Genomic DNA, 13180 nt, shown 5'->3' on the forward strand with positions numbered 1-13180 from the left:
GTGGCAGCCCCTGAGATATTGGAACACTGCTATCATGTCCCCCCTCGTCCTTCTCTTCATTAAACTAGACATACCCAATTCCAGCAGCCTTTCCTTATATGCTTTAGCCTCCAGTCCCCTAATCATCTTTGTTGCTCTTCTCTGTACTCTTTCTAGAGTCTCAACATCTTTTTTACATCGTGGTGACCAAAACTGGATGTTGAAATTACCTTTTTTTCAATTTGGTCTTCCAATTGTCAGAAGGGCTGTACAGACACTTGAGAATTAGGATATAGATAGTAAGTAAGATGGTCCCTAGAAGATAGTTGGTAGCAGCAGAAACTACCGAGCTGCTGGCTCAAAGCAATAAGTAGAAGCACCAAAGAGGCTTTGGGGAGAGAAGAATTGAGGCTTCCAGCCATCTACTATTTGGGCCTAAGCAATTTATTACAGCACTCCATAAAAATTCCAGCTCTCTAAAGTTGCATTGATTTGGGGGATATAAAGGACAAAATAACCTCTTCTTACATGTTCACAACATTCTCTCAAACTCTAAAAAAAGGGGGGAGGGGAGTAAAATTGATCCTGCCTTAATAATGATGTCACATTATTACCACCATGCTCTCTTTGTGGTCCTTGGGAAAGTCAAAAGCTCTTATTGTGAGACAAAAGTGGCTCATTCAGTAACTTGCTTTAACCTTGGTTTAAGTTACATTGATTGATATGTCAAGGAATTCCTTGGTATCCATATCACCTGTTTACATTATGCGGGCTTTTTAAATTACTACGTACAAAAACACTGTATTAGATTGGATACCTAATTCAACTTCCTCTTTCCATTAAATCAGGCAAATGCGTATTAGAAATGTACAACCAAGATTATGAAGCCAACTATTCTTCTCTAGTACTTGATCTTCTAACGTAGAGAACAGAAAAGATTAAAGGCTTTAATGCTTGTTTCATTTATTTTATATCACCATGTGAAATTAAACTATGTAACTTTTATGTGCAAGCATGTATGTCATATGGAAATACTATAGAATTATATCTTGTACATTTTAGTAATAATTTTTATATGAAAAGCACCCAAATACAAGCATATTAGGATATATTGGAGTAAAATCAATCCTGTTTGTTGTAATCAGTTGCAAGTACTACTTTTATCTTCATCTGTGGGCTTTTTTTTTTCTTCATTTAGCAGATAACCTAATTCAGAAGTGTGTAAACAATAAAGCTGTCACACTATGTGAGCCCTTCTGACAACTAGACATTGAAAAATTAAAGCAATTTCAACAGTGCCAGAAGCATAAATAATTAGTAGATTATTTCTTGTACATTTTTATAACAGACTTTTTTCTTTATTGTCCTCAATTCTTGCTGACTATAAGAAATTCAATCAAGAACCAACATAATAAGATACATTACAGTTCCTGATCTGGGATATGTTAGGAATTGTATGTGTGTGTGTGTGTGTGTGTGTGTGTGTGTACAATTAAACAAAACCAATCCTGTTTGTTGCAATCAGCTGTAAGAATTGTATACTTTTATCTGTGAGTTTTTTTGTTTAGTGAATAAGAGCAAATTATAAAAGTTAATACCGTGTATTAACTAATACCAATAACTCATATACTCTCCCATTTAGTCAATCCATTGATACATAGTCCATTGCTTGATCTGGACAGTGAAGCTCGCCCATCTTCACTTGGCCATCTCAGTCGGAGTGCCTCATTGAAAAGAGGCAGCAGCAATCAGTCCAGTCGTGATGAAAGTAAGTCCAGTCGTGATCACTTTACAGTTTTGCATGTTGGATTTCCTTTTCATTCTGCAAATGGTGGAAGCATACTTGCCTTCCTGGTGTAATGCATTGGGCAAAACATTGAAGTACTAATTAGGGGGTCCCCAGTTAATTGTCCTCATTATCTCATTATCTAGCCTTAATTTGGCTTAAGATAGATAGCTATATTTAAATATATTGACATCAGATTTTTAAAGAGGAGCTAATTGGATTAATTTATTTTGAATCACAAATGTCAGTCAATTAAACTCTTAATATGAGTGCTTCTGTGATACTTAAATTTGCTAAGTGAAGCAGTGTGGTGCCAAGTCTTATTTAATACTATCTAGCATATTTATTTCTTTAGCGTTTATGAGTTACCACTTTTGATGTCAATCACAAATACAATTCCTCTCCAACAATTTTCCAGTAATGAATTTGTATCTTGCCTCCCTTTTTCAGATTGGCGATTTAAAACTCCTCAGCAAGTAGCATTTGTCGAAAAGTTAACTAAACTTGTAGTAAGCCAGCTTCCCAACTTCTGGAAACTTTGGATTTCTTATGTGAATGGGAGCTTATTTAGTGAGGTATGAGTATTTCTATTTGGTACTTAGACAATGTACAATTTATGGGGAACATAAAATAATGTTTAGCTTATTCAAGTTTCCTTTGCTTAAATATCAAGTGTGATTCATTCTCTGAAGGCCTAAGGAAGAACAAACTGGTCAGAGAAATTGGGGGAAATGATCATTCTTTGCACTTCTTCTGAACCTGTTTGATGCAGTACATGACATTTAGAGTAAGAATGGAGGGTCCCAGATTGAAACTTCTATAACATTCATTAGGTGCCTATGATCCAATCAGCACCTCTCCCCCTGTAATTGAATTGGGAATTACAGGCAGATTGAGATATGAGAAGGAAGGTAGAATATAAATATAATATTATTGTTCCTTTATAGATTGCTTCTGCTGTTCCTTCTGCATCAGAAATGACATTGTTAAGCAGATTCCAGGGTTCATCACTCTTAAGCTGTTAAGAGATAGTATTAACTACTACTATTGCTTGCCTTCTCACCCTGTTTAATATTGACAGACCAGGACTCTCTCTTATTACCAATCTGCCAGCATTTATACAATCGCCTAACGAATGGCAACTGCTCTTCCCAGCAATTGCTATCAAGTGTCGAGAGTTGAATGATAGTTGCACAGCAGCAAATACCAATTAACTGCTCTTTCCTCTATGCATCTGTCTGGCAGATGAAGAGGCTAAAAAAGTTACATGCCTCATTGGTGGACACTTGGGGCTAAGGAAATTAGAAGATAACTGCTTTTTATCTCTAATTCTTTGATATCCAGGCTTAAGTTCAATATTCAAGCTGCTAAGATTGTTTTAAAATGTTTCCATGCTTGGAAGTAGTGCAAAAATATATTAATTCCATTTTAGCCAGCTGTTTTTCATTTTGTGATTCTTTAACAGTAAGAAGACAGTTGAACACAGGCATAATGGTTCTCATAAAAGTTGTGTTCAAAACCCACATGGGACATAATTTAGTCATGGAAGTAATGAGCAATCATGGAAAAAACTAGTAATAAAGAAGCTGAGTGACTTAGTCTCACTATTCATAAAAATGACCTGCATACTTTATTTTATTTTTTTTGTAAAGGTTTTATTGGCTTTTTACAATAACAACCTTAGTGCCTGGTGTACAGCATGTTGTCTTGGTTCATAATTTTTTTAGAAAAGAATATACAATTGATAATAGTTAATAAACAATCAATAATAATAATTTTTATATTTCCATAATTAGTATATCAATTAATAATATATTTCCTTGATCTTCTCTTCACCCAGTAGTATTCTCTTTCTACAACATTAAAAAAATATAATTTCTAATATTTGATATTTTCCATATTTAAATGATTAAATAAAAAAAATTCTTCTATATTTATACCAACAATAGTAGCGTCCATATATATATATATATTTTCTTATCAGCTTATGTTATTTTCGTAAGGGTCATCTTATTGATTCACCATGTATCTTATTTTCATAAATCTTGTTTAAGTTCAATTTCTCCATAATATTCAAACAATTCTTGTCAATCATATTTTTCCCAGTATTTAACATCTAAATATGCAAATTTTCCATTTAAATATATCATCCCAGTATTTTCATATTTCATATATTATAGAGATATTATACTACTTATCTATTATAACATCTATCCATAACATCTTTCTAGTCAATTTATATTTCACTTCTATTTGTAAAAATTAGTTAAATCACTGTATATCCTTTTTTTCAGAGTTCTTATTAAGCCTAATTTCCCCTCAATATTTCAATCGTTCCTTAATCCTAAATCTTTTCAAACTTTATTTGTCTTTAAAATTCAAACTTTTCCTTTACTTACAACATCCTAATATTTTTACATTTTGCATCTTATCAAAAAATACTATATTGCTTACATCTCTTATCCCACTTATTCTAAGGTCCCTTTATGGCCAAAGTTATTTGTTTATTTAGCCATATTCAAACAAGTGTTTACTCATATAATATTCCATCTGGTATGGCGAATCCAGTCTCTTCAGCCCGTCTCTAATCTTCTTCCTTTGCCAAATTGTTTTTCAAATTAATATTTTCAGCTTGTCCAGTTCTTGTATTTTTGTAGTTATTGTTAGGAGTAGAGGATATATAGTAGATAGGATGTATGCTTTTTGTCTTCCAAACAATGATTCTCCTAGCAGTGTCCATTTTGTTAAGTCTTCTTTCTTATCAGGTTTATTTTGACGTTCTAATGTATAAAGTATCTTTTCCATATTTATTGTTGTATCCAAGTCTTGTAAGTTTTTTCTTGTTTGTATTAATTCCCTTCATTTGTAACTTCACCAGTTAAGTCATTTTTTCTAGTTCACATTCTGTTGTTTGGATTGTTTGTTCATTCTTTACCATCATTCTTTGGATGTTTTTTGATTGTAGATTTAAGTTAGAAGTATATTCACTTATAGTATCAAAGTTATGTTTAATCTCCTCGTGGTTTAAATCTATTGTAGTTTGTATCTGTTGTAGCATTGCATAAATTTCGTCTTGGAAAGTATTTGTCTTGTCTTGAAATGTTTCTAAAAGTCTTTGATCTTTCAAGCTAAATCTTTCAGGAGTAGATATTAAGTGTGGTTTTCTATCATTTTTTGATGAGTATGTCATATCCATGTTGTTTCCTCCATTCGAGTAGTCCATCATAAATGCCATAGTTTCTGTAATTAGCCTTGTCAAGCTAACAAAACTCAAAATCCATACAATCCAATTTTGTATAGTTTTTATATATAATTTTTATAATCCACTGTAATTTTCCATTGTCAAGGTTTCAGTAAAATCAATGTTTTATAACAATTTCTTTCTTTCAGGAGTCAATTGTCAATTCAATATATTTAGCCAACTTAAATCCTTCCTGTAACTTCCCTTCTCAATAATTTGTCATAGATCAAAGTTTTTAAACAGTTCATAAATTTAAACCACAATCAAATTATTTCTTTTCCTTCAAACACTTTTCAATCTTATAGCTGGCCCACTATGCTATCTCTTCTCTGTTCCTTAGCAACTATCTTCTTAAAGGTTATTAGAGTTCATGGGAACAGATTTTTTTTTCTTTATTTCTGGGCATTGTCTTTAATGTGCTATATACTCATCGTCCACTAGATGTCAGCAAATATTTATTTTCCAGCTCTTTCAGACAAAAAGTTCTTATTTTTTCTTTTTTATGTAATTCAATCAAAATCCTTTAAAATATCAGATTCTTTTAGTTTCTAAGTTTGATCAGATCGTAGTATTTTTTAATTTAATTTCAATAAGGTTTTTTCCTCCGTAAAGATTAATTCGCTGCTTCCGTCTATGGGGGAATAGGAATGTAGTCCCCTCCTCTCACTTTCTGAGGTTGTTTGCTTTGGGGATCTTTCTCAGGGACTAATTGTAAAATAAGGGAGAGAAGATCAAATACTCTCACCAGTTCCAAGCACGCTGTTCACTATTGTTCTTGGTAGTGCTCTTGGACTTCGACTGCAGTAGCTTGGGCTAGACGCTGGCATGCGGCTAGCCTTTCTCCTGTCGGGTTCGGAGGGCTTTCAAAGCGATTGCCATCCCCCTGGCAGGGCAAAATTAGCAATGGGGAGCAGAGGTCCGCTCTTGCGTGGCCATGTGATACGAGCGCAAACCGGAAGTGACCTGCATACCTTAAAAAATTAGTTAAGGATTGCCATGGTTTTACTAGGTTTAGAAAGTTAGTAACTGAAGTGAGACTTGTTTATACATGTGGTGAATGCACAAGATGTAACTGTTGGACTTACTTCAGAAATTTCTACAGGAAGGGGGTAACTTAATCAACAAAATTAGTGGGAAAGAGGAACTATTTTGGTGAATATATGTATAGTGTTCATAGATTCTGTAGATCTGAAAGGAAACAGATCTAATCTCCATATTTTAAAAAAAAATAAGAACTTCAATTAACCAGTCCCATTCTCTTTTGATTCCCATAATTAATGACCAAGGTATCTAGCTTATGTAACACAATCAGGAATTAACCAAAATAGAGAATTTTTATATATTCAAAATGAATAGATAGGGATTCCTTTCTAAATGGAATAGGATATGCTTTGGTTCATTCTTAGTAGGCAAACTATATTTAATAATAATAATAATAATAATAATAATAATAATAATAATAATAATAATAATAATAATAATAATAATAATATAAAATAAAAAAGTTGGAAGGGACCTTGGAGGTCATCGAGTCCAACCCCCTGCTCAGGCAGGAACCCTACACCATTTCAGACAAATGGTTGTCCAGTCTCTTCTTAAAAACTTCCAGTGTTGGAGCATTCACCGCTTCTGGAGGCAGGTTGTTTTATTGGTTAATTGTTCTAACTGTCAGGAAGTTTCTCCTTAGTTCTAAGTTGCTTCTCTCCTTGATCAGTTTCCATCCGTTGCTTCTCGTCCTGCCTTCAGGCGCCTTGGAGAATAGCTTGACTCCCTCTTCTTTGTGGCAGCCCCTGAGATATTGGAACACTGCTACCATGTCCCCCCTCATCCTTCTCTTCGTTAAACTAGACATACCCAATTGTACTGTATACTAAACAATATTTTTAAATTACTTCAAATTTATTGAGTATACTTGAATATGATATACTAGCAAACTCATTTTAGTAGTATAACGTAGGAAAATTGTTTTGTTATTAAAAACTGCTAACAGAGAACTGCTAATGTTCTCTGTTAATTTATTAAAGCATGTTAGAACATTAGTCCAGTTTTAAAGACTCTCTTCCACTTGCTGCAATATCCTTATAATAATTAGACCCTTCTGTATGTACTACATAGAATAGTTCATGTGTTCCTGATAATACTAATGTGGTAAGATTGGCATCTCTTTTTCTTTCATAAGACTGCTGAAAAATCTGGCCAAATGGAAAGATCAAAGAAGAATGCCAGGCAGAGGCAAAATGATTTCAAGGTAAATGAGTAGGCATCCATTTAGATGGTTTTGGAAATCAGAAATGATTTTAAATATTTTAAAACCAGAAGTGAGCTTTGTGTGTTAATATATTAACTGTGCATTTGAATGCAATGGCCCTGTAGGGCTTAACCTCGAAAGATAAGGAAAAGCCTGGGGGGAATTGATGAGGTCAGGATCCAGGACCCAGCAGAAGAAAGTGAAGAAAAACTGCCCCTTGCTGTTTGGATACTTACAAATCAGATTCCAGCCAGGATTTCCCCAAACAACGTTTGTATTCATTGAGTGAAAGCAGGTAAAGATTTAGTAGGCTGAAAGGCAGAGAAACATTGAGACTATAGAGTGAAGGCTGTTTGTAGTGACAACCTACTTAGGATATATAGGGAATCTGTATTGAGCTTTATGGCATAAGCTTGAAACCTGCAATACCACTCTGGTTAATGAGACATAACACAGTGCTGGATACGTCTTCAGGTAATATGAGCCCGTGTCCAGCTGTTAGAGCCCTTGTCTTGTTCCCTAGACCTAATTTGTACCTTGACCTCATTGGTTCCTGGAACCTTATTATGTGTATTTTTTTGTTACCTTTGCTGATATAAATCCTATCTGTTTCACTTCCTGGCTGCTGGCAGTTTTCTGATTAGAATGAAAAGTTAGCAAGGCTGATCTAGCAGCCAAAACGTCTTCTGTGGTAACAGGACATTTAATAAGATTGACTAATTGACTAATATTAGATTGGCTAATAAAAAAAAAAAACTATCTTCCACACATTCAGTTACTCAAATTGCTGCTACCTTCACTTTAGTGCTGGTAGTGCTTAATGAACTGTTTTATCAAAGAGAACGTTCCCTTGTTTCAATATACAGTGGTTTATGTGCAACTATCATTGGGTTAACATGTTTTTTTCTTTTTCTGTCCTAGATGATGATTCAGCAAGTGATGCAATCCCAGGTCAAACTGATACGTGGTGCTTTGCTTCCATTCAGCCTTGAAGAAAATGAACTAAAAGAATATGGTGGCTGGGACATGAAACCTGAACTTTCTAGTCAGTGGTTACCCCATGTCATTCAAACTGTTAGGTTGGTTTCATCTTAAATCAATATCAGTTTTGGTTTCTTTCAGCAAGTCCCATCTATTCTGAACCAGTCTTGAATATTCTGTATGGCCCAAATAATTAGGAGTTTATGAAACTACAGCTCTGATTGAGACAAAGTACCAACAAAAATAAGTCACAGAATCACAGAATTTGGAAAAAAAAACAATTAGACAATTGTGTCCAATCCCCTGTTCAATGCTGGAATCAAAATTAAATCTTCTGGCAACCCTCTTGAATGCATCAATTGAAGATAATATTGCCATCTCTCTTGGTAATTCATTTTACTATCAAACTGCTCTTACTATTAGATTGGTTTCCTAATGTTCAATCAAAATATCACTCCTTTTAACTTCAAACCATTACGTCATTTTCTACATTCTGAGATAATAGAAGATAATATCTTCTGTGTGATATCACTTCAGATACTTGAAAAGTTCTAGTATATCCCATCCTCAGCCTTCTCTTTTCAAGGTTAAACATAACTAATTCCTTCAGTCTTCTCTTGTGTGATTTAGTTTTCAAACCACTGATCAAATGCATCTGTTCCAGTTCCTCTGAATTTTTCATGCAGTGCTAAGAACTGAACACAATGCTCCAAGTTGGAACTGACCATTATATAATATATGGAACTATATTGTTTAGGCAGAGTGAGAGCGAGTTCTGATAGTGATCTAGTCATAAGGGTTACACTAACAACAAAAGATGTTCTAGGCTTTGCTTGGATAAGTTGATTTCTCCGAGTAGAGTGCAAGTCACTTCTGAGAGTGACCATGCTTTGTATATGCAGACATTCCCAAAATTTTAACTCCTCTCAAATGTCCTCATTATCATCCTGAAAAGTCAACATTCTTGGGAATCCCTGTTCAGGAATATTAGCTAGGCCAACAAGTTCGCAAATTTGATAAGCATTACCTCATTAATTTCATCCAAGGCATGAATGAAACATTGAAGAGTACTGGGCTCAGGATTGTTATCTCATAGCAGTTTGATGAAGTATTGATGATGTCCCTTGAGTATAGTTTTCAAGCCATCTGTGGGTCCATAGTTAACTACTTTGCTAATAAGAATATGTTTTGTCACTTAATTCCCACAATCTATTTTAAGAAATTAAAATAGAGACAAATCACAACTGGCTACATTGTTTTTATGAGCTTATAGATTAATCACTTGATGATGTGCCCTAGCATCTTCCCATGATTTCATACCACATTGTCTTATTTTGGCTTCCTGGGTTCTCATTTTTCTGTTTTGCAGGTTTATGCCAGTCAGAGTTATAAATGCAGGGAGTAAGGAGGACGACAGACAGAATGAATATCATGACAAAAATTCTGTCTCCTTTGTACATGTGTTGTGATAGTGCATGTTCCAAAGAAGTAGAGTTTGTGTCATAATATCATAATGCTCATTTTATTATTCTAACAAATCTATTAAATTATTTAGGTCCCTTTGGTACCAATCTTCCAGTACTTTATATAATTCTGTGGGATTTCTGAAAAATAATGTATAGAAAATAAGTCAAATTAGTCACATATTTCTTTGTATTACCTGATTTCCATATTTGCTTTGCAGCTGATGTGCTATTTCTTTTTCTCTCTTCCTTTTATTTGAACATATGGTTCCTACCATTCAAATTATAGTTTGTAAGTACCTACTCCCTTTTCCCCCCTCATTATGTGTTATTTTCATAACATTTAATGTAATCTGTTGATTGCTTCTGCTCTCTTTAAATTTCTCATTGGGATTACTTCTGACTATACTTTTAATGCATGTAAAATTCCTATTTCCATTAGCTTTTGTTGCCATGTAATCTTACTTAGTATTACTTTATTTTTGTTAAAATATGCTTTGTTGAGTCCAGACTATACGTTGACTACTGTCAACTTTAAATTCCCGTATTCCAGCATTTCCTCCCAAAGTTCTCACTATTCCTCATGCTTGAGACAAGGAAATACTAAAAACAGAGTTTAAGAATTGAAGCCTGTCAACATCTACTCAAGACTAAATGCCTACTATAGAAGAATGGACGCTTAAAGTGTCAAACTTAGCAGAAATGGCCAAGATTTCTGCTTATTTGAAGGATCAATCACAAGAAAGATACACTTCGGTCTGGAGAAGATGGATAGATTATATTCAGAATAAATATGGGACTAAAAAGTTCCATTTGGCTTATGAGTAAATTTTAGATTATTATTATTATATTATTATTATTATTTTAGTATTAGTATTGTATTGTTTAACAATTAGGTTGTTAATTTGTTTATTATTGTGTTTAATTTTAATTTGTTTAAATTTATGTTAAAAGGGAGTTAAAGCGCGTTATGGACTTGGTTATTTAAATAGTTGGTTAATGTTAGTTAGATTATGATTATTATATTTGTAACCCTGTGTTCAGCTCTGGGAAGTGGGGGAGAGGGAGGGGGGTTTTGGGGTGGGTATGGGGGTTTATATTGTAATTTTTATAAAACTTTTAATAAAAAAAAGACTAAATGGTAAAGGTAGCCAATCCATAAATATGATAAAAATTATGAAAACTTGGGAACTACTCAAAAGTAAAGTCCATCCTGCTCTCAGCAAAAGTTGGCTTTTAGTGCTGTCGTGCAGCTATGGTAGAAAGCAAAAGTTTGTGCACTCAAAACATTAGTGTTTTCACTACTAAATTACTTGAAACTAAATCATAATATGCACTCATAGGAGGAAAAGGTATGAATATCTCCAGAGTCTGAGGGTGAAATTACTGGCACCGTGTTAGCTTGCTGACAAAATAATGATACCATACTGTTTTATCATAGAACGTGGGGAGAGGTGTGTCATAAAGAAAGTGGCCATTTTCAGACCTAGATTTCACTTAACTCTGCTGCTGTTCTTTTACTTGTATCCTTTTTTTTTTTTTTTGAGTTACAATTGTATTAAATATCATTAGGACTTTTCCTAGGCATATGGCATTGCTGAAAGAAAGGGCTCCACTGGAGGAAGTACTAAGATTTTTTTTTTTTACTATTCACACACATATACGAACCCCCTGTGAGGACATCTGAATATTTTGACATCTGAATCTCATAATAAACAAGTAGGCTCATTATAAATTGCTTTCTTTTCTTTGGCTTTCCAGGCTTAGCTATGAATCTCTTACTGCTCTTGAAATACCAAACGATATGCTTCAAATCATCCAGGATCTCATTTTTGACCTGAGAATCCGTTCTATAATGATTACATTGCAACATACAGCTGAAGGTTGTAATATTTTTTTAAAAAAATTATTTATCAATGATGATCTCTTACTGGTTTTTTTAAAAAAATTCTCAATTGTGATTTTATTTTCATGAACAGATAGTCCTTGCTTACTGATCGTATTTGGGACCATCATCTCCATCACTAAGTGTAAAGTGGGTTGTAAAGTGAAACATCATGTGACTGCCCAGCTTACAATGTCAGTTCTAGCTGAAGTTGTTAAGTGGACCCCACTGTTAAGTGCGGTGTCATGTGACTGCAACCTGCAACTTCCTGCCAACTTCCCTGTTGACTTTGCTTGTGGGAAGCCGGCTAGGAAAGTTGCAAAGGGTGATGCCTTGCAGCTCTTACAATTGCACACCAATTGCCAAGCACATGAATCGTGTTCATATTACTATGGGGACACACTGCAACTGTTCCAAGTTTGAGGACTAGCTTTAAATCTCATTTGGCACCATTGCAACTTTGAAAAGTCACTGAATGAGTAGTCAGTAAGCGAGAACTCTCTGTTCCTCTGAATTTACCTTACTGATAGTTTAGTTCTATAGTTTTTAATTAAAGAATATGTAGAATATGGAAATGATTCATTTCAATAATCGTTTTGCCTCTTTAAAACATTTTCAAGTACAATGAACAACATACAGTACATTATTATTATTATATTTTTATTCTGCCTTTTTATATATAACTCAAGCAATGAACATAACTAAAATATTATAACAATTAATGTGCAATCTTTTCAATATAGATTGATTTGAATCCAATATTTTCTTGCTTTGCTTGCAGTAAGCTTGATGTATAAAAGCTGTTGCCATTATTTTTTAATGTAACATTGACAACATTCTCAAATGAGTTCATTTCAGTTTGTAATGTAGGTTTATGCTATACTGAAGATAACAGTTTTGATATCATTGGTTTTTTTTACAGATGTGAAAAAATTAGCTGAGAAGGAAGATTGGATTGTTGATAATGAAAGTTTAACAAGTTTGGTGGGTAATTTTTTTTTTCAAATATTGTTATTGTACAGTATAATGTTAAATTTGGGTTGGTATGTCTGGAAATTGAATATGAAAAAAACCATCTATTTAAGAAGACCAATCTAATGGCAGTACTAGAAGCTGTAACCTCAGAGAAACCACATCTGAAGGAATTGGGGGACTTCACAGGAGCAAAGAGCTAGAATGTCATAGTGAGACTGAGAAAATCTGGAGTCAAATCCCCATTCACCTTTATAGGCTATTTTTTTCTCATTGTTAACCATAATTTTTAAACTAACAGAATTGTTAAAGTGAATAGAAAACTGTGTACTCTCACTTAATTTATAGAATATATTTTATAATAGGATTGCAATTAATCAGAACTTTATGAAAGCTGATTTATGAAAGTTGCCCTTAATGCAATCCTTTTAAATATGTTGGCTCTACTAGATGAAGAATTCTGAAAAATATTGGAAAAATCTTAGTTAGATTATTTCAGGGTCCTCAATGACATTATATTATTAGATTTACACACAGTTTCAGATATACTGTTGTGTACTGGAACACTCTAATAAGTAGCAGACAAACTGGAGTTCTTCATCTTTAAGTGGACAAATACTTGAAA

General features: G+C 33.7%; 1 protein-coding gene across 1 annotated transcript in view; it reads left to right on the forward strand.

The window, feature by feature from the left end:
* EXOC2 (exocyst complex component 2) overlaps positions 1 to 13180 on the forward strand; it is a 94375-nt gene that overhangs the window by 54644 nt on the left and 26551 nt on the right. The window contains exons 12-17 of the mRNA XM_015813961.1: positions 1622 to 1747; positions 2216 to 2340; positions 7186 to 7254; positions 8176 to 8333; positions 11460 to 11581; positions 12506 to 12567. Of these exons, the coding sequence (XP_015669447.1) occupies positions 1622 to 1747; positions 2216 to 2340; positions 7186 to 7254; positions 8176 to 8333; positions 11460 to 11581; positions 12506 to 12567 (662 nt within the window). The remainder of the gene's footprint in view (positions 1 to 1621; positions 1748 to 2215; positions 2341 to 7185; positions 7255 to 8175; positions 8334 to 11459; positions 11582 to 12505; positions 12568 to 13180) is intronic.

The sequence above is a fragment of the Protobothrops mucrosquamatus genome, unplaced genomic scaffold (genome assembly GCF_001527695.2).
Source record: "Protobothrops mucrosquamatus isolate PMUCROS unplaced genomic scaffold, P.Mucros_1.0 scaffold_6, whole genome shotgun sequence".
Lineage (NCBI taxonomy): Eukaryota > Metazoa > Chordata > Lepidosauria > Squamata > Viperidae > Protobothrops > Protobothrops mucrosquamatus.